This window comes from Cyrtonyx montezumae, unplaced genomic scaffold (genome assembly GCF_038088225.1).
Source record: "Cyrtonyx montezumae isolate F1298 unplaced genomic scaffold, pur_monq_1.0 scaffold_3, whole genome shotgun sequence".
Lineage (NCBI taxonomy): Eukaryota > Metazoa > Chordata > Aves > Galliformes > Odontophoridae > Cyrtonyx > Cyrtonyx montezumae.
The window spans coordinates 128816682-128837391 of record NW_027072034.1 but is presented as its reverse complement, the minus strand read 5'-3'; the positions used below and the strand labels follow the sequence as shown (position 1 = coordinate 128837391).

The window sequence follows — 20710 nt, the reverse complement described above, 5'->3', positions numbered from 1 at the left end:
ACTTTTGCCTATTTTTTTTGAACACTCTAACTCAAAAACCTAACGAAAGGATGAACTTGGAGTCTTTTCCGCCTTCCATTCATCATAGAATGCTCTGACCAAGCAAAGCTACCTCTGTGATACTGAATGCATCTCCTAAAAACTGTGTAGTGGAGAAGTATTTGAGATTCACTTCATTGCTGTGCAATGGACCTACCACTATGGAGAGTAAAGCTACACAAGACAGCTCCTAGTACTTCTGTGACAGATCCTTTTCTTACTGGACGTTCGGCCTAGTTAGTACCAAGGTGTGGCCCCTATCTCCCCAACAGGTAGATAAGGCCCACCATGCTGATAGATGGGACAGCTCAGACTTTCCATGCCTGTGCCAGTCTAGAAACCAGCACAGAGGTCCTCAAGGAAGGGAGACATAACTAGGTCCAGTCACATTCCACCCATGCTGGCCTACTCATTAACTGCCTAAATATTCCTAGTCTTCTGACAAGCTTCTTGTATAGTACTGGAGTTACAAACCCCCTGATTAGAACAGCAGGTGTTTCAGTATGGCTCTCACCATCATAGAGTCTCACACAGAATCACAGAATCATGGTTCCCTACTCAGACTTCTTCTGACAGGTAGGTGTAAGTCAGCTCTGCCCTTACTCTGATTTGAGCAGAAGCTATGTCCTTGTAGCAGTGTTTGCTATCACAAAGACAGGACCCATTAGCCCACATCAGGACGTGGACCAAATTCCAGGCAGAACAAGCTCAGAACTGCCTGAAAAAAATATTAAGGAACCATACCCAAGACGAACTCATATCTTCTGCAAAATTCATCAAGACATCTTTAGTAAAACATTTAAGGAGTAACAGTATGTCTTTGCATAATAACATATTTGACAGCAGGATTGGGAAATGAGATTTCCAGTCTCTTTTGCCTTGTTTCTTCTTAATACTGCACCTTCCCTCACCTTTGCTGAAAAAACTGTTCTGGGGCTGCCCTGCAAGTCGGACAGGAGTAGACTAATACAGAAACAGAAATAGATGATTTTACAAGGAATTGGAAACAGGCAATACTGCTGCAAAATACCAAATACTATGAAAGCATAACCTATAACTTAAAAAAAGGAAAAAAAAAAGTATCTGATGTTATGCTGTCTGTGGCTCAACTTAAACATCATAGCAATTCCTCCACAGCTACAATATATATTTCTTTCATTCACCTGATGACTACTCCTTTACATGACAGACCAGCATACTGTCCAGACACCATCTGAATCTCATCACTACGGACACCCAAAGCACTGATTATTTAAAATTTGTGCACATGGTTGTGAACTGCAGCTCCTTTTACTTTCTGCTGTTCCAGCTGTTCCACAAAGGTGCTGACCACTGGCAGCAGGCTAGAGAAAACAGATCAGAGTAGGAACACCATGAACTGTCATTCACAAATCCAAAATAAATTATTCATTGCTGCCATGAGCTAAAAACCCTAACGGAAAAAGTCTCTTTTGGCAACATGTATGTAGACCATCACCACAAGTTCATGCTGTTTGAAGTGCAAAAGTTTAATTGCTGACAAAATACTATTACTTAGAACTTCCTTTGAAATGCGTATTCTTAAGACTTGATTTAAAAAATTACTTTTATTTTAAGCTTATGCCATAAACATAGACAGCATGTAGTAAAGTTCAAACAAATTCTTAAGCATTTTATTAAGAATATAGTCATCTATACAGTGGAGTTTCTCCAAGCCCAAATTTTATCAAAAGTAGGAATTCAGCAGATTATCTTGTGCATTCTTCACTTCATTACCAAAATGCTGAGAAACAGGAGGATTGTCCTACAGTACTGGATTACCCTCCACAGTATCATGTAGTGGTAGGGGAAAACAAAAACAAGAAAATCCCCCCCCATTCTGAACGCATCACCTTATCCAGTCCCACTCCACTCACCCAGTCTGGTACATTCACCAAAAACCTGCCATGAATTCTTAACCCTGAGGGCATGACTGGCAGTTGTGCCAGCTCACTCGGTTCATAATTGCTCCAAGTTCACACTACAGTTGGCTGTAAAGTTCTGCTTAAGCCATTTTTAACAGCTAACAGGATGACTGACCAAAAAATCTGTTTGCAAAAATAGTTTGCTTTTCATGCAAAGTGTGCAGTAGTCTGCCAACAGAAACAAGCATCCCAAACTGGAAGTGTTTTAACTAAAAACTGAAATCATTTATTTAAAATGGCAATACTGCCTCCCGGGAGTAGTTCATCAAGTTACTTCTGCTTCCATTCTCCTAGGTTTGGTTCCCTGGACAACATATCTCCCTCATGATACACCATGGACAAATAATGCTTCCAGAGCTTCTGTCTTCATGCCATTTCTGAAGTGTAACTCCTTTGCAGATACACTGCCATTGTTGGCAAGGGTGTAAGAAGCAGCATAAAAGCATTATGTCTCAAAATGAAATACTTTACCTTCCACCTAGAGGATTTTTAATTTTGATAGCGTCTCCAGTCACTCTTTTTTAATCATAAATCTACAATTTAGAACTATCAGATGAATAGATTTTTCTAAGGAAAGCCCACAAAGTTTTTATTAGAGTTTTTAGAAAAAGCAGAACAGTTACTGCAATTCACTTTCCTAACAAGTCATCTAGATTACCATTTGCCAAGAGGTGTTCATACTGAGCTATCCCACTCCTGCTCAGCTTCATCCCTTCCACCAGCTTCGTCCTTCTGACTGCAGCCACCCTACTTGGTGTGCAAAGTTTCTGACAGTGCTCCCTCCAAAAAGCCATGATGAGGGCAAAGCTGCCTCTCCACCTGACTCAGGAGCCGAGCTAAGGCTCTCTCTGGAAAAGACAAGTCAGACCCAGTGCAGCTCTTTGTTCCATTAAACAGTGTTGTCTTGAAGAAGGATACCCTCAAGGTACAAAGGTAGAAAATGTCCAAACAGCAGGACAGATGGGAAATTTACTGTCTTCCACTCACCTGCTCATGCCTTAAGTCCTTTGTGCCTTGTTCTCCTGCGCAATATTTTGTCATCCTTCACATAGGTTAACATGAACCAGAGAGAAGGGGAGTGCTAGCCTGGAGCTCCTTTACCTCACTGATCTTGCCCCTGCATTACAGTGAAGGTGATGGAAGAATATAGACAATAACAACTGAAAGACTCTTACTCCAGAGACAACCTTCTGAGCACTGCTCTAGTGAGATCCCTCATCTCCTTCAGAGGAAAAAAGTTTTCTCCCTCTCACCTGCAGCTGTGCTGACCCTACTGCTGTAGCCCAGAATGCGTGGGAGATATGGTTCTCCAGTACTCACTGGGTAATTTCTAAACTGAACAAGTCTCACATCAGCTTAATAGTGAAATAAAGTGTCAAGGATCATGAAGTTTTAAACATTCAGAACAATAGCCTATGACAACAAGCAAAATTGAAGCATTACCACTTCTTTCCTCCTAGACATCAGGAAGTACATAGTAGCACAGAAAAGTTCATGTGAGCCCAACCTTCATTCTCAGACTGTTACTGATGTGAATGTGGCATGATCATGTCAACTCTGGTGGTTCCTGCATAGGTCACTTATCTACTTGTTCTTTTTTGGACCAGTGACTCTAAAACAAGATGATATTGCTACCAGTTAAACTAAATTGAGACATTTACATTGCACATGTTCAAGGCAGTTCTCTGAATTCTCTGTATAATCAGTGGAGGAAAAAGACCCAAAATCTATGCTTTCACACCATCTTCATATAATTCTGAAATGGACTTATTTCTCCCTATCAACAGCAGAAATAGACTTGATAATCAAGGTCTGTATTATAAGTATATAAACTTATGAGAGATGATTACCACATCACTTATCTTATATACACCTTAGATGTGTGACAGAATCATAGAAAGGTTGGAAGGGACCTTAAAGATCACCTAGTTCCAACCTCCCTGCTGTGGGCAAGGACACATTCCACTAGGCCAGGCTGTCCAGGGCCCCATCCAAGCACCTGGTCTTAGACACCTCCGGGGATGGAGCATCCACTGCTTCTCTGGGCAGCCTGTGCCAGCACCTCACCACTCTCATACATCTAACCTTGGACATCTAACATCTAACTCTCATACATCTAAACCTTCATTCAGTTTGAAGCTGCTACCCATTTTTCTATCACTGAATTCTATGATAAAAAGTCCCCCTCCACTTTTCCTGCAGGTCTCCTTTAGCTACCAGAAGGCCTCTCTTTCCAGCCTTCCTTCTCCAAGCTGAATGAGTTCCCTCAGTCAGTCTCCATGGGAGAGGTGCTCCAGTCCTCTGATCATCCTCGTGGCCCTCTTCTGGACCTGATCCAACAGGTTCATGTCCTTCTTATGTTGGGGACCCTAGGGCTCAACAAGACTACAAGTACAGACAGAGCCAAGGGGGACTATCACCTCCCTCACCCTGCTGGCCAACTCTTTTTTGATACCGTCCAGAGTACAGTTGGCTTTCTGGGCCGCACATGAATAATCTCATGCTCTCCTCACGCACAAGGCAAAAAAAGCCTAAATAGAAGAAGCTGTAATAAGCTTTACCAACATTGATTTCTACTAACTCTGGCAGCATTCTTTCTTTCAATTATGAATCCCTATTCATAGCTGAAAGTGGACAAAGCCCTCAGTTGGAAATGCGATCAGTTAACACATCCTGATCTAGTTTAGATTTTCTTTCCAAACAGATTCAACATACTGAATAGCTATCAAATACCTTCTAATTGACCTTCCAATTCATTTCCCGTATGCACTAGGAAATTTAATAAGCTTCAGACTCCTCAATTGCTGACTTTGCATTCAGGAAGGCTCAAAAGTCTCCTGGATTTTGTAATTGTAAAACAATTAAGACATGAAGAGTTTTGGGTCAAGTAATGGATGAGAAATCACAACAGAATATGCATATGTACAAATAATTGGAGGTTGGATATAAAAAAGCAGGGCAGTGTTAGTCATAAATAGCAATCAATTTTAGACAGTTTCCAGGTAAGGTAGACAGTGGTCCTACGCTGTAAACCTTCACAGCTTTTTTATTCAAAACAGGCGAATGAAATACGTTGCCATTTAAAATTCTGAAAAAAAAAAGCACAAAAAATCCATAATCCATTCAACTACTACTGTAGCAAATATGAACCACACATAGAAAAAGGGTTAGAGCAAGTACTAGGTTCTGATACGATCTGAACTGTGTGAGCAATTGCCACCCTTTCCTCAGTTAAAACCTGCCTTGTGCCACCAGCAATGTGTTCAGCCACATACAGCAATCAGCCTTCTGCTGTACAAAACAAATACTCCTTCCCATCTCTGTGACACGAAGAAAGCTGCAGAACTATTAATTATGTATCTCCAGGGTACACTGGCAATTAATTACGCATGACATTTCATGACATTAAGTCCTGCCACCTGACTGTCACTATGACAATCCCCTGGTTAGTATGACTGGCATTCCACTCACTGATGGCCTTCAGTGTTCACCACCATGGTACTCCTTAGTTAGGGGGCACTTCAGCTGTGTGGGGGGGCACTGCTGACATGAAGGCAGGAGGCTCAAGGTGTCCCACAGGACCACCAGCCTGCAGCCCATGTGGCAAAGGGACAGAACTGTGCTGAGAGTGGGATAGGGCACGGGCCATGCATTGCTTCTAGAAGCAGAACATGTATCCCCAAGCACAAAGCCTGGCTGTAGAGGTTTCACTCCAATGCATAGCTCAATTCCATCATAAGTGAGAGAGCTCTCATTCCCCTTCTTCAAAGGAAAAGGGGGAGAAAATATGATGAAGAAGGGCTTAAGGACTGAGATAAGGACAGAGGAATCACTCATCAAGTACGGTCACAGGCATAAGAGAGAGGAATATAATTTACTGCCAGTAATAACAGTCTGGATCAGTGAGAAACCGAAGACAAACTAACACCTTCCCGCACCACTCACCCCCTCTACCTACTCTCTTCGAGCAGTGAAGGGAAACGGGGACTGTAGTCTCTGGTGCCTCTCCATGCTCACTCTATCCCTGCTCCACGTGGGTTCCTCCCACAGAATGCTGCTCTTCCAAGACAATCCTGTGTGGGTTTCCCACAGGCTGCAGCTCTCCAAGCACTGCTCCAACATGGGCTCATACCACAGGGCCCACCATTCAGGAACTTTTTCAGCTCTGTCCCCACACCCTGGCCCTCCTGCCCCACCACAAGCTCCTCTTCATGCACAGCAGCTCCAGCCCAGAGCTGCTCCTGCGAGGTGTATTCATGGGCTGCGGTCTTCAGGCCTCATCTGCTGCTGCACCTTGGGTTCCTCCATGGATGGATGTGGAGATCTGTTCCACACAGTGCCCATGGATTGCAGGGGAGCAGCCTGCTCCATCATTTTTAAAGAAGTATTTGCTTTCAATGCTAACAATGCTATGTGAGGGAAAAGTACAATATTCAACTTCAACATTAAAGTACAAAAATTAAAAAACATACGATACAAATAACATATACTATTCCTCATCTTTTTAAGTATCTTCAGGGAGGAAATAAAATGCACAAAGGAAAAAAATGCAACTAATTGCTAGTGTAAGACTGCCCTCTAGTAGAAAACTTTCTTCAGGAATACACTGCCTATTTTGGGAAAACACATAACGAGTTTAAATTCATGAGCTGTGATCTAATAACATAGTAGAACAGGTTTTACACAGCTAAATAACGAGTGCAATAGCATCTTCAAGGGTCACATTAAAAATATAAGTAAGTTTGTTGATAAGGAGAGAAAAAATAAGGTAATAATTAGCATGGAAACAGTACTATCTTACATAGATCACCTGGCTTCTCAGTTCAGACATCATGCCCTCTTATGGTCAAAATATGTTAGAAACAGAGGAAAGTAAAGGAGATCTGAAAAAGGTTTCTCTTAAGACTTGAAAAGAAGTGCCTATTTTTTCCAAAGCGGAGATGAAAGATACAGAATAAAAGTAGGAAATACTCTAAAAAAGAAGAAATCAGAAGAATCTGAGCTATTTCACACATCACAGTCTCATCTAATATCCAGTTGTCCTGATGACAATTTAAATGATTTAAAAAGAACAAAAACAGCTTTCAAACATATGCAATCAGTTTATAGACCCTACCACTACGATACTGTAACATTATGGTTTCCACAATGATATAGATTTATCATCAAGGCTAATGAAGACGTCTTTTTTATAATGAAGTTTTATGTTCCTGTATTTTTAATGTAATTTAAACACACTAAGTACATAATGTTTGGAAAAGAGTTCCTTCTGGGGCAGATGATTAACCGTGCAGTAAGGTGTATACAATACAGTATGTCTTTTGCTCTCCTGGAAAGCAGCCCATAGTGCTCAAAACTGAAAGTTAACTGGACATGAGAAACATCATTGCAAAACTCTCTGTGTCCCATGAGCACTCCCAGAATATAAAAAAATAGGCAAATTCAGTATGGCTCCATCCATCTGCACTCATGCACCTGATGTGTTTTCCCATGGGATAGGCCTAGAACTTAAAAGTGATATCAGAGCAGAGGTAGCATCCCTGTGCAGTACCAAAATGTGCCTCAATAAATTGGTATCTGTTTCAGGTATCTGTTTCATTTGAAGTGTGCTGTGTGCATGATAGCAGTACCTTGGGCGTCAAACTCACCCATCACATGGACTGCGTACATCACTGCTTATTTCTGCGTGTTTTATACACATGCAAGTACTGCAGACAGACAGTTGCTTCATTAAAAATAATCAGTGCATACAAAAATTAAGTACACTCACAAGCACTTGTGTAAATCAACAGCAGACAACCACATGGTCTAAGACATTTTTAGGAAATAGACTATTAAAACAAATCCTATTTTGCCTGGTTCGTGTGTACGCAAAACTTAATCTAAACTAGTTCAGGGAACAATCCTTTGTCATGGAGCATGTAAATATATACTTGAAAAAAATTGTGACAGTCTGAATTTGATGGTGCATATAAGCACATGGGAACTGGTACAGATGATTTTAAGAAAGATTTGAAAAAGGAAAGGGCAAGGCTATTTGCAAACCCGAGTCTGAAGATGCTGCAGTAATAAGGAAGTATGAAGCAGAGCAGAGGGAGACAGAAGTGAGGAAGAACATAAGAAGTACTGGGTCCCCAGAATGTCAAGTGTAGACATCAGGTACACCAAGTAATGGGGTTTTGGGAGACAGATTGAAGCATATCAGTAATCACAACCCTGTTTAAAAAACAACAACAAAAATAAAAAAAAAAAAAACATCTAGAAAAAAGGAAAAGATGGATTTATTTATAGTCCAGTGAAGGACTAATTAGTACTTAGGGAAAAGTGGTCTTCTCCTAAAAGCAGAGAGAATGTATGGCTATTCACATTGCTCATCTTCAGCACTCAGACAGGACATTTAGAGGGGGCTAAATGTCTGAATTTAACTCACAGTATGAAATATTCCTGGAGCCCGAGCCCACACTTAAAGAACAAATGAAATAATTAGTCAAGAAACAAAACAGATGAACAGAAGATGATTCTAAGAGTGAGTACATTACATATGCCACACTCACAGAGAAAGACAGTCAGTGAGCACGGAATTCAGGGTGCTGGAGGACCTTAACCTACTATATAAACCAAGCTTGTGACAAACATTGCTGCTTCAGCAAGAAGAATCCAAAGGAAGACTCCAACTCCTCATAAAATTGTGTGAATAAACAAACAGCGATGCTGTTATCCTTGCAGTGACCTTCACTGGATAACTTAAACACAGACATTAACCTCACAGTATTCTGAAGCAGGAAATTTCTCATGATTATGTTTTCATAATTGAAAAGAAAAGGAAAATACAAGAAGCACTCTCCTCTGAACATTTAAACAAAAATATCTTAGATGTGAACAGCATTTTTCAATGCAAGAAATTAAAAATGAAATAGTAGAGCTAAGAAAAATGTAGCTAAGCTAAGCATTCTATATTTACGCAAAAGTTAATTAACAGGATATAACTGGCAATGCATGAAGCATTTAGAGGAGTTCTTTCATTGTCATAACTTCACATGCTTTTACATTTCCTTCTCTACCGACAAGATACAGAAGTCTTACTGAATTGTCTTTCAGTTGGAGACCTTCTCCGTTTGGGAGTGATGATCTCCGTTTTGAGTTCTTGTTTGGTGTAGAATTAGCGCCACCAGGTTTCTTCTTGACAAAGAGGACCTCACAGCTGGCTTGATCTTCATTGTGCGTGCTCTTCCCAGCATTTATTACTCTAAGGGGGGGGGGGGGGGGGGTGGAGGATCAAAAAAGAAAACAAAGGACACATCCAAGTTAGCAAAGCACAGAAACCTCCACCAGTATCTTATACATGACTCAACAGACATACAGAACCATAACCCAACAGTATAACAAATGCCAAATGAATTATAATACTTGACTTTTGGTTAAACATACGTAAGCACAGATTTACATGCTTGCTTGTTTCCATACACCTACACTTGGCATAACAAGCATTTCTCACACAACTACGTGAATAAGAACCAATGAAATCAAAGCACATTTACCCTTAGGCACAACACAATTTTCCATAAAAAGAGCATTTGATGGTTATATCTGATAACATTTATACCTTCTGCTGAAACATGAGATCCTCAGTTGCTTTTCTATAGCAATGTCTGCTATGGTAAATAATAAATCTGTTGGCTATAAGGGTGTGTATTTTGTCAAGTTCTGAGTCTTGCACAAATAAAATATTGGCTCTCAATCTAAAAGCTGTTTGTGCTAAAGACGCAAAAAAATGCAACTGCTGTTAGCCTGTTTAAAGGACAGACTTTGCTTTGTGTTGTAAAAGGCAAGCTGCACTATAGCAACATGGAAAGATGCATTGTAGGATATCTTCAAAACAAAAAAAACCTTAAATCCTCATACACCTGCCCCAGCTGCAACATAAGAGAGCAGTTGATTTGCACCAAGAGCTTCAGGCATGCAGAAACAAGCACAAGAGCTTAGTACTATCTGGGCAGACAAGGATACCCCAAGGCTTGCACCGTGGCTGCTCATCTCCATTCAATGGTACGAAGAAGAAGCCACCACCAATTTGGGCCCCTAAACAGAAGTCTGTGTGACCCAAGATGCTGCTGTTACTACCACCTGTCTCAGAACTGCCAAATTTGCACGCATTTCCCACTTCTGCATGAGAATTTCACCACAACCTGACCAACTTCGCAACAGTCAGCATGGTGCTCAGCAAGATGCACAGTTCAGCAGTCCCAGTTTCTCACAGGGAGAACTTGAGCAAGCTGGGACCAGCTCTTGTAACTCACACAAGCATGTCTTTGTCCACAGATGCTGCTTTACTGCTCCTCTTCACCATTAAGCTTGAGGCCACAAGATATCTCTTGTTAGCAGCAGTGTTTCCACCACTGGATAAGCAATTTCGTATCAGGTACAAAACGTCCTTCAAAACAACCACTGCCTCCCCAGAAAGCAAAACAGCTTGAAGGCATGTCATAATCCTGATGGCAAGTTCAAGACTTACCTGATCTCTAATGTTTTGATTACAGTAAAATTTTACATAACAAAAAGCATTGATAGGGGCTGTTGGGAAGAAAAGAAAACAAAAACTGAAGGCAGGCCTGCAGGGGACTCAGCATCAGCCTGACTCTTCTTGGGGAAATGTAGATTCTGTGTCAGCCTTGCTTAATTCTTAATTCTTTTCATTTTTTAAGAGCAACATGACACTGTGAGTCATCACTGTGACAATGCAAATGAGTACGTATTCCTCCGAAGAGGAAAAACATGCTCACACTCTATATGTATACCCACTACAATTAACTACTTCCAGAAACTTTCACTGCAGTGCTGATGAGCATCACACACTGAGGTCTGACAGGAGAGGGGTTTTATTTGCAGAGGACATCTGTGTGCATAATACCACCAGCTGTTTACAAATATTCCTTGTAAAGAAACATCAAATGTGGATAAAATCATGTTGTGAAACATACACAGAGCAGAGATTAAGGAGCACGTAGGTGCAAGGCTCCCTGTGAGTAGCTTACGCACTCACCCTCTGCAGAGCCCAGCATGTGAACACCTGTAGATCAAATACTGATGCAATAAACTTCTAGCTTAAGATCTCAGCATACAATCAGAAAGAGAAGTAAAAACACAATAGCAAAGAATTTATATGAGCTGATGGACAATTCTCCAGTTTGAAAGGCTTCCAGCACTATTAAAATATTGTAGCAGCACAGCAAGCACTGTTTGATTGCATCAGGAACTAACAAATACTCAGTTCAGCTGATTAGACTCTTTGTTGATAACTCTTTTCATTTCAATCCCATGGAAAGAAAAAAAAAAAAAAAAAACAGATACAAAAGCTTCTTATTGCTTCCTGTTAGAGCTGCTCTGGTTTCTGAGCTTGGCAATGCTTCAGGGACTTGTAAATTAGGAGATGTTCTGATGTTCAATGGCATGTTAAGTTATGCATAATGTGGTACCATTTCAGAAAGTTCCTACCAAGAAAATTTGTCAAGGTGCTGAATATATGAGAAAGGTTCTGAGAATACAGAGATCTGGCTAGCCAGCCTGGCAGGCAGCTGCTGTGAAACACCTGGCAGCAAAACTGTGCATCAAGCACCTCCTATGATAGGGTATGAACAAAAGGAACTGGATACAAAATAGAACTCGTGGGTTGAAATAAAAACTATTTAGTAAGACAGAAAAGGAAAATGGAAACAAAAAAAAATCCAAAGATAACCTATATATATATATATATATATATATATATATATATATATATATATGCATCCATAATGCAATTCCTCACCACCTGCTGAATGCTGCCCAGTCAATGCCCAAGCTGCCCCTGTTCAAATCCCCACAGCATGATGCCATGTGGTACAGAATAACCCCTCCCCTAATTCAGGCCAGTAGCACTGGCTCTGTCCCATCCCCTGCTGCCGCACCATGAAGACAGTAGCTCTTCCCCTGCCAGCAGGCTGGCACCAGGTGTGCTTTTATCACTCAGCAACAACCAAAGCAGTGTGCTACTCACACTGTCTCAGCTGAAACCAGGACACAGAGGTACTCGTGTCAACCTAGACAGACACTTCAGTACTTTACAAACTAATCTCTGGTATGTCCTCAACTGAAAGCAAATCCTGCAGATATGAGCCAGCCAGTTTGACTGGCTCACAATTAGCATTCTGCCAGGGATTCTCAAGGGACCCCAAGTGCCATCTAACTGAACAGAGATGTAGGTCACTCTGTGTTTCTATTCTTCATTCATTGAGCAGGGATCCAAATCCTTTTACTGATGCCACTGATCACAAAAAAAAATCCTAAATTTATCTTGAAAGAACAAAAGCAGGCCAGTTGAACAAACTCAAAATAGTTTTCCATAACTGGTTTATGACATAAAAAAAGCCAACAACATACAAATGCCAAGTCTTCTGAAATATTCCCATTCAGCACTCTGTTTTTCAAGTTGATATCAATACATTTACTTCCTGGACTATCTTTGGCTGTTTTACTCCTATCTAAAGCACACTTGTTAAGAATGCATCCAGCTGTATTTGCTCTAGCAAAAGTCCTAAGCCATGCAGCAGGAGTGTTTTACTCTAGTTGTCAAACTCTAGAAAAGTAAGTTGTCCAAATATTTTGGTTTTGTAACCTCAGAAGTCTTGCAAGGTTTTTTATGTCACACGCCTTGATAAAAGTTACTGTAAAGGTGAAGAGTTAGCAGAAATGCTAAATGATGCATAGCTACAGCAATGCGCATAAAAATGCTTTTTGAAATGTGAGGGCTATCATAACTCCAAATCTGTTCCTGCACCAGGAAAAACATGGGAACTGGCTGCACTTATGCTCCAGAACTGCCCTTACTCAGAAATAAAACCCACAGCAACATGCATTTCTCACTGAGGATGTGGCTTCTTGCAGGAAAGCAAGAAGGGATCAAGTGGAAAGGACGTAAAAGGAGTCTGCAAGGGTCTTCTTCTCTCACTTCTGATAAAGCAACAGAAATTTAAGCTTTAAACAAGAAGCAGAAGAAATCTGTAACACATCATCCTGTTCCCCCCCAGCACCTGACAAGAGCTCCAGCCTCACTGCAGCTGGGGACTCACTTCATGCTGTTACCATCAATGTGACAACAGCTTGCATCCAACCTAACCAGTGGTACAGAAATAGCACAGATTAATTAATGCTGTACCTGTAAATAGCAGACAACGTTCCCACAGTTTTGTTGTATAATTTCAACCACTGTCATTTCACCAGAATGGGGCTTTTTGAAGATGCCATAAAAGAACACATTTTCATAACCATTTTTTGCTGTCTTTTCTCTCCTCCACTCTCCAACTCCACCTCTCTTTATTCCCCCCCCTCCCCCCTTTATCCTCACCTCTAGTGAATTAGCATTCGAGTGGATGCCACTGCCTTTTTCTGCGATATCTCATTTACAGTCTTAGATTTCCAGGTAGGTGGCTGTTTCTCCCCCTTCACCCACACCAGATTTATTTCTGCATTGGGAATTGACTTGAAAGAGATTTCATCCTATCTGTTTGAATTCTCCCACAGATTAAAGGAAGCTTTTGAAACAGACTAAACAATTTCATTCATTCATTACTGTAACTGTGATATTACTCACATCAAAAACAAAATACCCACTGGCATTGTCTGTTGTGCGCAGAAATTGAAGCCATTCTTGAATCATCTCTCTGAATCCACTGGGCTGTATAAAATCTTCATTTCCTTAAACAAATTGGAAGTGAACGTTGAGCCAAAAAGGATGAGTCTTGTGATGCCCCAGTGTGAAAATATGGTTTCCCATGTCAGTAATCATACTGGTATACAGGGCCAGCTCCATTTTATGACCTAGCTAGAAGCTATTAGATCTGCCAAGCCAATCTGGACTAAATATGGGGTTAAAATAGGCAGGACCCTAAAGTGGAATACGATTTAAAATTAAAATACATTAGAGAAGTCAAAAACAATTTAAAAAAATGTTTAGAAATTTTCCAAAAACAATTTTAGTGTAAATGAGCACAAACTAGCACTAGTGGCACACCATCCAGTTATGCTTCCCATATAACCCAAAATACAAAGCAACTGCAAGCAACAAGGCAGTATTAGGTCACAGTGATGGAGCAAGATCCATGATCACTAAGCAAAGAGTGACGAGCAGCAGCTCTGTCAGTGATTAACATGCAGGTAACAACGTGTAAAGCAACAGGCAGAGAGCCTACAGCAGATGCTGAGGCACTCTGATGGGATACAAATGTGGTTAAGAGTGATCTCACTTCAGGGCTGCGCAATCTCAACCACGGCTGGAAATATAAATGCCTAGTATTCCTTCCTCACTCCTGCTCTCTTGGCTATCGGTACTAGAAAATAAGACGCTGCTAAAGCAAAGATGAACTCAATGCTGCAAGAGACAACCACCATTTATTTCCCAAAAAGCACAGTGAAACTGATGGAAACAAACTAAAAGACCTGAAGGACAATGGGGACAAACTACATAACTTTTAGACCAATTTCCACTAACGCATTGAGCTGTACCTTTTTTCTTTTCCTCCTTAGTAGGTTAATTTTGGGAAATACGTGTCTGGATATATTTCCAGGGTACATAGAAAGAAGTTACTCTCAAAGTTCTTCATTGATATTTCTTATCCGAATAACATATTCAGTCTGGCAAAGTTGGTTTACAGGCAAGTGTATCTGCACAAAAACCTGAAGACTTATATGCATTACCAGTTGTTTTTTGCTGCTCTTCAGAGGGACAAAAAAAATGCTCACCAACTTCGACTATTACGACAAGTCAGAGCTTAAAATTGATCATGAAGACAATGAATAATAAAACCCATGTAAAGGAACCTTTATATAGGAATATACATCAGCACAGCTCATCAATCTCAGAATTGCCCTTTGGCTCCATTTTACCCATTCGGACTGACAGCTCTTGAAACAGAATCACAGAAGGGCTAAGACTGATGTGAGATGATACTGAGATCAGACAGTCCACCCCCTGCTCAAGCAGGGTCACCTAGAGCAGGATGCCCAGGACCATGCCAGCTGGGGTTCAGATATCTCCACAGATGGAGTCTCTACCACCCTTACAGAAAAACAAACAAAAAAGTGTTTTCAGTTGTTGGCCTTGAAGGGTGATGAAGCAGAGTTCACTGATAAGCAACACAGCTTTTGGCTGCACACTGAGAATCATGTGTGTGGATAGTGGTTTTTAGTTGTATTTTGATGAGAAACCTCTTTGGCACAGTCTTCCAGCTCACATGCCAATGAAGAACCCCATTCTTCCATTTCCTTCATAATGCAGGGGAATAGCAGCCACCCCCAGGTCTATTTCCACCAGCTGTACAAGTTTTTACATTCATGAGACTGAGGATAAATGTGAACACAGCATCCCCTTATAAAGGGGACTTGGTAGATATGCAAGACTGATAGAAGAAAGGATATTTGTATAGAGGGTCTACTTGTCCCAGCCCAGTTAACAAGAAAAATACACAACCACACTGGTTAAAATGATGCAGAAAAAGCAGCCTGCCTCTAATCTCAACAGGCCTTCAGGCCTCACAAATTCTCACTTCAGCTACAAGCTCAATACAGCTACTACTAAAACAATGGCCATTCCACAGACAAAACACACAACCAAATGCTCAGTTTGATCTCAAAATATTTTGATTCTATTGCAAACTCATGAGTGAATGCTTGTCCATGGCAAGCTTGCTTGGAGAAAACAAAATGCCTTTTTTTTTTTTGGCAAATTTATTTCCCAGAGTTTTACTTCTGAAAGCATAGTTAGAACAAACCCTTTCTTCCCAGTTAAGTTAATGCCAGTTATATGCAAATAAAACTCTCCTTATATTTCTACTAAGCAAGTTACACATTTAAAGTAAATCCGAAATCATTGAACTATGATGCTGTGGAGCACCAATTCAGCTCTTTCAGGGTTAAGAGAAATCATGATAAATGGTTTATGCAAAACTGGCCTAGGCTTCAAAAAAATTATCTTTCCTATTTAGCATGTGTGAAAGTCAATGGCAACAGTTTGGTGATGGCAGTACTAATCCCTTTTATACAGCTGTCAACTTAAATTAGCCCAAAGCTAATCTTGGTAAGTGTGACAGAAAGCATACACGTTTCCAGAGATAAGTACTAATACTTTATTCACAATAACCCTCTACTACAGCAGGTATTGTGAAGTCCCTATAACCTGAAAGATGTCAATTTGCTAATTTATTCTTAAAAAGATATTATAGCAAATTATGTACATACGCAAGCACACAAATGCAAGGCAAGAAAAAAGAAGAGAACATAATGTATTATGCTTCATTACCAAGAATCTGTGTAGAAAATGAACTCAAATACATTCTTATGTTGGTAATTTTAAGAATAGCTTAGAGAAGACATTCTGTTGCTAAAGTTTTTACATCCATCTGTTTTACTCTGGAGATCATATTAAATAGCATATCTGCAGCAAGTGGTCAGATGAAAAAAAAAAAAAGCAATTATTTTTTGCCATAAAAGCATGCCTCAAAACTTAATCTTTTACAGCCAATATGAAAATTCTTTTTCTAGAGGTCATCTTTGAAGCCTTTAGAATATAAGCTAAATAGAAAACAAAAGTATCAGCAACCTGAATCTGAAAAACTGCAGAACAATGCCAGCTACCTTAATCTTGATAGATTTTCATCTTCTATCAAAACATTTGCATACTGTTCATTCACTGTGCTAGCGAGTAACAGACAACTCTGAAATTAGCATTTCTAACTTTGAGGTTAAAAAATTGTCAGTAATTAATGTGAAACAGGATTAGAAAATACTACAGTATTTTTATAAGTTTTCTTTTAATATACTCATACATAGTGTTAAAATTAGTACCAATAAACAGAAGAACCACAGTGGAATGTGCAATTTCTACACAAGAGCAAGCATGCAGCAGTGAGGTGAATATATATGGCTTGGAGATAGGGCTGTCTGTTCCAACCCAATACACTCTTATTACCCAGGGGGGAGGCATCCAAGCTCTGGAGTTGGCATGCCATCTATTACAATGGTACGCTATCATGCTTCTTAGTGATGTGCTGTGACCTGACCCCTCTGTGCCTCAAAGGGCACAGTGTTCCATGTAGGAACCAGGGCCAAACTTCAGGGTAAGGTGCTCCTCCAAACTGCTCCTGCCCTCATTGGATGGGGTAGCAGGATGAACAGATGTACCACCCCTCAAGAATAGAGGAGGCACAGGGAAGTTAAGGTCTTACAACAGGTACAAAGTCAGCACCAGAATTACCACATACTGTAGCTTATACATAGCCCTTCCCTTTCTTCCCAAGCCACAGGGAAATTAAAGTCTTGTCAAGATCTGTAAAATCACGTATCAGGAAATAATAAAATATTAGTGTGCCCCTGTACATTCCTACTCCAAGGAACAACTTGTTTTCAGAAATAATAATTACAGTCACACAAATGTGAAATATGCAGCAACTGAAACTGGAAGTTCAAGAGGAATTTATTAACTTTCTGACAAGACTGCAAATAAACACTAAACAAAGGAATGAGAACCAGAAAGAAAACCCTGCAGAATGCAACAGTTAATTCTGCCAGTTAGCAGAGGAGCCAAATTGTTAGGCAAAGGTGGGAAGGTGCAGTGCCACACACCATCACCTTTCTTGGCTTTCCTGGTATAAGCAGACCTCCACATGCCAGTGTGCTGCCCGCAGGTATACCTGGGCAGCAAAAATTTTGTTTTTCAAAACCCAAATCAGTGTATTGTCACAGCAAAACTGAAGAGACAACACAGAAGCAGAAATGGCTAGCAATGAAAAAGAAGCAGTGCATCACAACTTCGTGCTGTCTAACCACATACACAAAATACCAATCTGTAGCTTCCTTTGGAAAAAAAAAATCATCTGTTCATCACACTTTGAAGACTTAACTTTTGTCAGAAATGAGCATAGGAATTCACAGTGAGAGGAAACACTGCTGCTCGGACAGGTCTTCCTTCAGCTCCAACAAGTCAAGTCCAGAGCATCTTCACCTCAGCACTTGCAGCGACTGTGCACCAAGCCAAGTATTTTTAATCTTCTTAGGCGTCTGCTTGTGTCTACAGTCACCTCCATGTGATGGCTGCTACAAGCATGGTCCCCAGAGGTAAGATCTATTCAGATGTCCATGGTGCAGACAGCTAAGTCCAAGCTAATCACCCAGACTTTATTTATAAGTAAAGAGAAAGAGGGCATCTGGGGGCATGATTCATCTGACCTATTTTAGTTGTTTACATTAGTGTGAAGTGTCTGTTCCTCTTTGTGGACAATAAAGCAGAGCCTAGACACTCATGCAGCAGGTTGTCAGCACAGGGCCACATCATTCCCACCTTATATGCCTGAGGAGAGTGAGAACTGAGATGGCAACTTCTCTGTCAGTAAGTTTCCTTGTAATTCGAAATGAACTTTACTCAAAATGCATCTTCAGTATAGAAGTCCCTTGGAATGACTAATAATGCCAACAGGTGCAGAGAACCAAGGTTAAAAGAAATGTAAAAGAAACAGAAAAAATGATTTAAAATAATGGCCAAGGACAGGTTATCAGGTGCCTGAAATTTGGTATTATAGCTCCTGACATGGATTTAGCTCTGTGCAGCCATTTAAACTCATCTAAAGCAGCTGGTGGGATTCTCAAACACAAAAAGAGATAATTGTCAACGTTGTTCATAGCAATTAAATCTGTATTGACTAAAATAGAATCTATTGTTCCCCCAAAACCCTGGGATTGAAGCCAGAAGGAACTTCAGTGGAGCAGACAGTTGGCAGTTTGCAAAGGGACAGAAAACTGTGCAACTCTCTGGCATTAAAAAAAAGTAACCAGAGAACAAAGATAAGTTCAGGGATTTTATAGCAAAATACTTTCCTCTAGCAAAACTAACAGGGAGACATCAGAAATTAGTACTGAAACAGATGTCAACATCGACTTATCTCAGTGAAGCATGCCTAGTAATTCTTCTGCTGACTGAAATGAAGAAAGCTAGAGATTATTATTGCTATCTTTAGACACTTGCACAGTGCTCAGATATGTTTTCTTTGGAGTCATCTGAGCACATGATATTTAGACAGACACAAAGATTCTGTATAACCATTATTAAGAGGCAACCACTGCCACTAGAGAAACAATCATTAATCTGCTCTCGATTCAAAATGATCACGAAGAAGTGACAAAAGATTTGAAAATCGCATGCCAAGGACAAAGTACCAGACCAGCATCAGGAGATAGCTGTCAGGCTGGGAAAAGCCACAGTGAGGTGGTGCCAGATTTCTAAAAGCAATGCACAGTATGTGTCACATGTCAATCCACATGTCTCAAGGAGACCAGCGTTTGTGTCAGCTGGAGTAGAGGCAGTAAGGGCAGGACAGAAATCCTTTTTTTCAAGGTAGAAGATTAAAAAAAAAAACAAAAACCAAACACTGTTAGTCTATCTGAAAACATGACTCTCCTAGCTGAAAACTGCAGATGGGGTGCAACGAAAAGTCTTCTGCTTGCTATGCCTGTGTGTACCTATTTGCTGCTCCTATACAGAAAACAAACGTAACAGTTGTGTTGACTTTAATGGGTAAATCCCATCAGCAAAGGACTCTGACAGACTGGTCTGGCAGAAGAAATACAAGCTTCCTATAACCACAGGCTTAGAAGAGGTACTAGAGTTCCCTGTGCTGTTTTGCATCCACCTCCAGGACTAGACCAGGCAGCATAAGGCTACAACAGCAGCTTGCTTTACAGCTGATGCTTTTGGTCCTGCTCTCACTTTTCCTCTATTTTGTGGTTTTGCCTCCTCCCTGCACCAGGTCTGGCCCTCCAACTTTGTGCTAGCCTACCAATCCCTTGACAAGTATCCTTTTTTTTCCCCCCAGATCCATTTCCTGATGGTTTCACAAGTTTTGTCAGCCCAGCAAATCAGAAGCAGCAAAGTCTTTACCAGCTTCACTGTACAAGCCTGCTCCGTTTGCATCTGTACAGCTACAGAGCAAGTCATTCTCCAGCCCAGTGAGCAAGGGATATGGGCTGCCGTCTTTATGCTCACCCAGGACTGAATGCAATCCAACCTGCCCATAAAGAGCAGCTCCTGGCTTAGCATTGCCACGCTGCTTCTGGGTACCATCTGGCAAAACACCAGATTGCACAGGCCACAGCCATGCTGAGAACACCAGAAACAATGTCCACAAACGTGAAGATTAGCACTTAAGACAACATTGGCTTCAGCAGCATTTCCTAACATGAACATTAGCCTGGAAGCCAGAATAAGACTTGCAATGAAAGAAAGTTTACCCCACACCTGCAGACTCTATAATTCCTTTAAGGTCTCCAGTTCTTGACAAAATGAGGTATATAACCATGTCCTTCCAGTTGAGAAATTCTTGGGGACCTCAAAGAAACAAATTTAGTTTTTCTACACACTTTCTCTTGAAGAGAAAAATTAAATCCACCCTTATTTTGCCATATGATTCACCTGAAATATAATTCTGTTAATAAAAGATGAGTACAGATAGATGCTGATATGTATCACAAACACCATAAGCAAAAATCATTAATCTTCAAAAGATCTTTCTCCAAAGCATCAAACGTATTGTATTATTCATTGAAAAGGCTTTGACTGCACTCAGGGAAAAATAAATATAGCCATTCTTCCACAGCAACGACATTTCATACAGTGCCTGTTGTAGTACAGAAAAGCCCACGTAGCTTCTCAA

General features: G+C 40.6%; 1 protein-coding gene across 1 annotated transcript in view; it reads right to left on the bottom strand.

Moving 5' to 3' along the window:
* PPM1H (protein phosphatase, Mg2+/Mn2+ dependent 1H) overlaps positions 1-20710 on the bottom strand; it is a 123392-nt gene that overhangs the window by 54925 nt on the left and 47757 nt on the right. The window contains exon 2 of the mRNA XM_065743388.1: positions 9066-9228. Within this exon, the coding sequence (XP_065599460.1) occupies positions 9066-9228 (163 nt within the window). The remainder of the gene's footprint in view (positions 1-9065; positions 9229-20710) is intronic.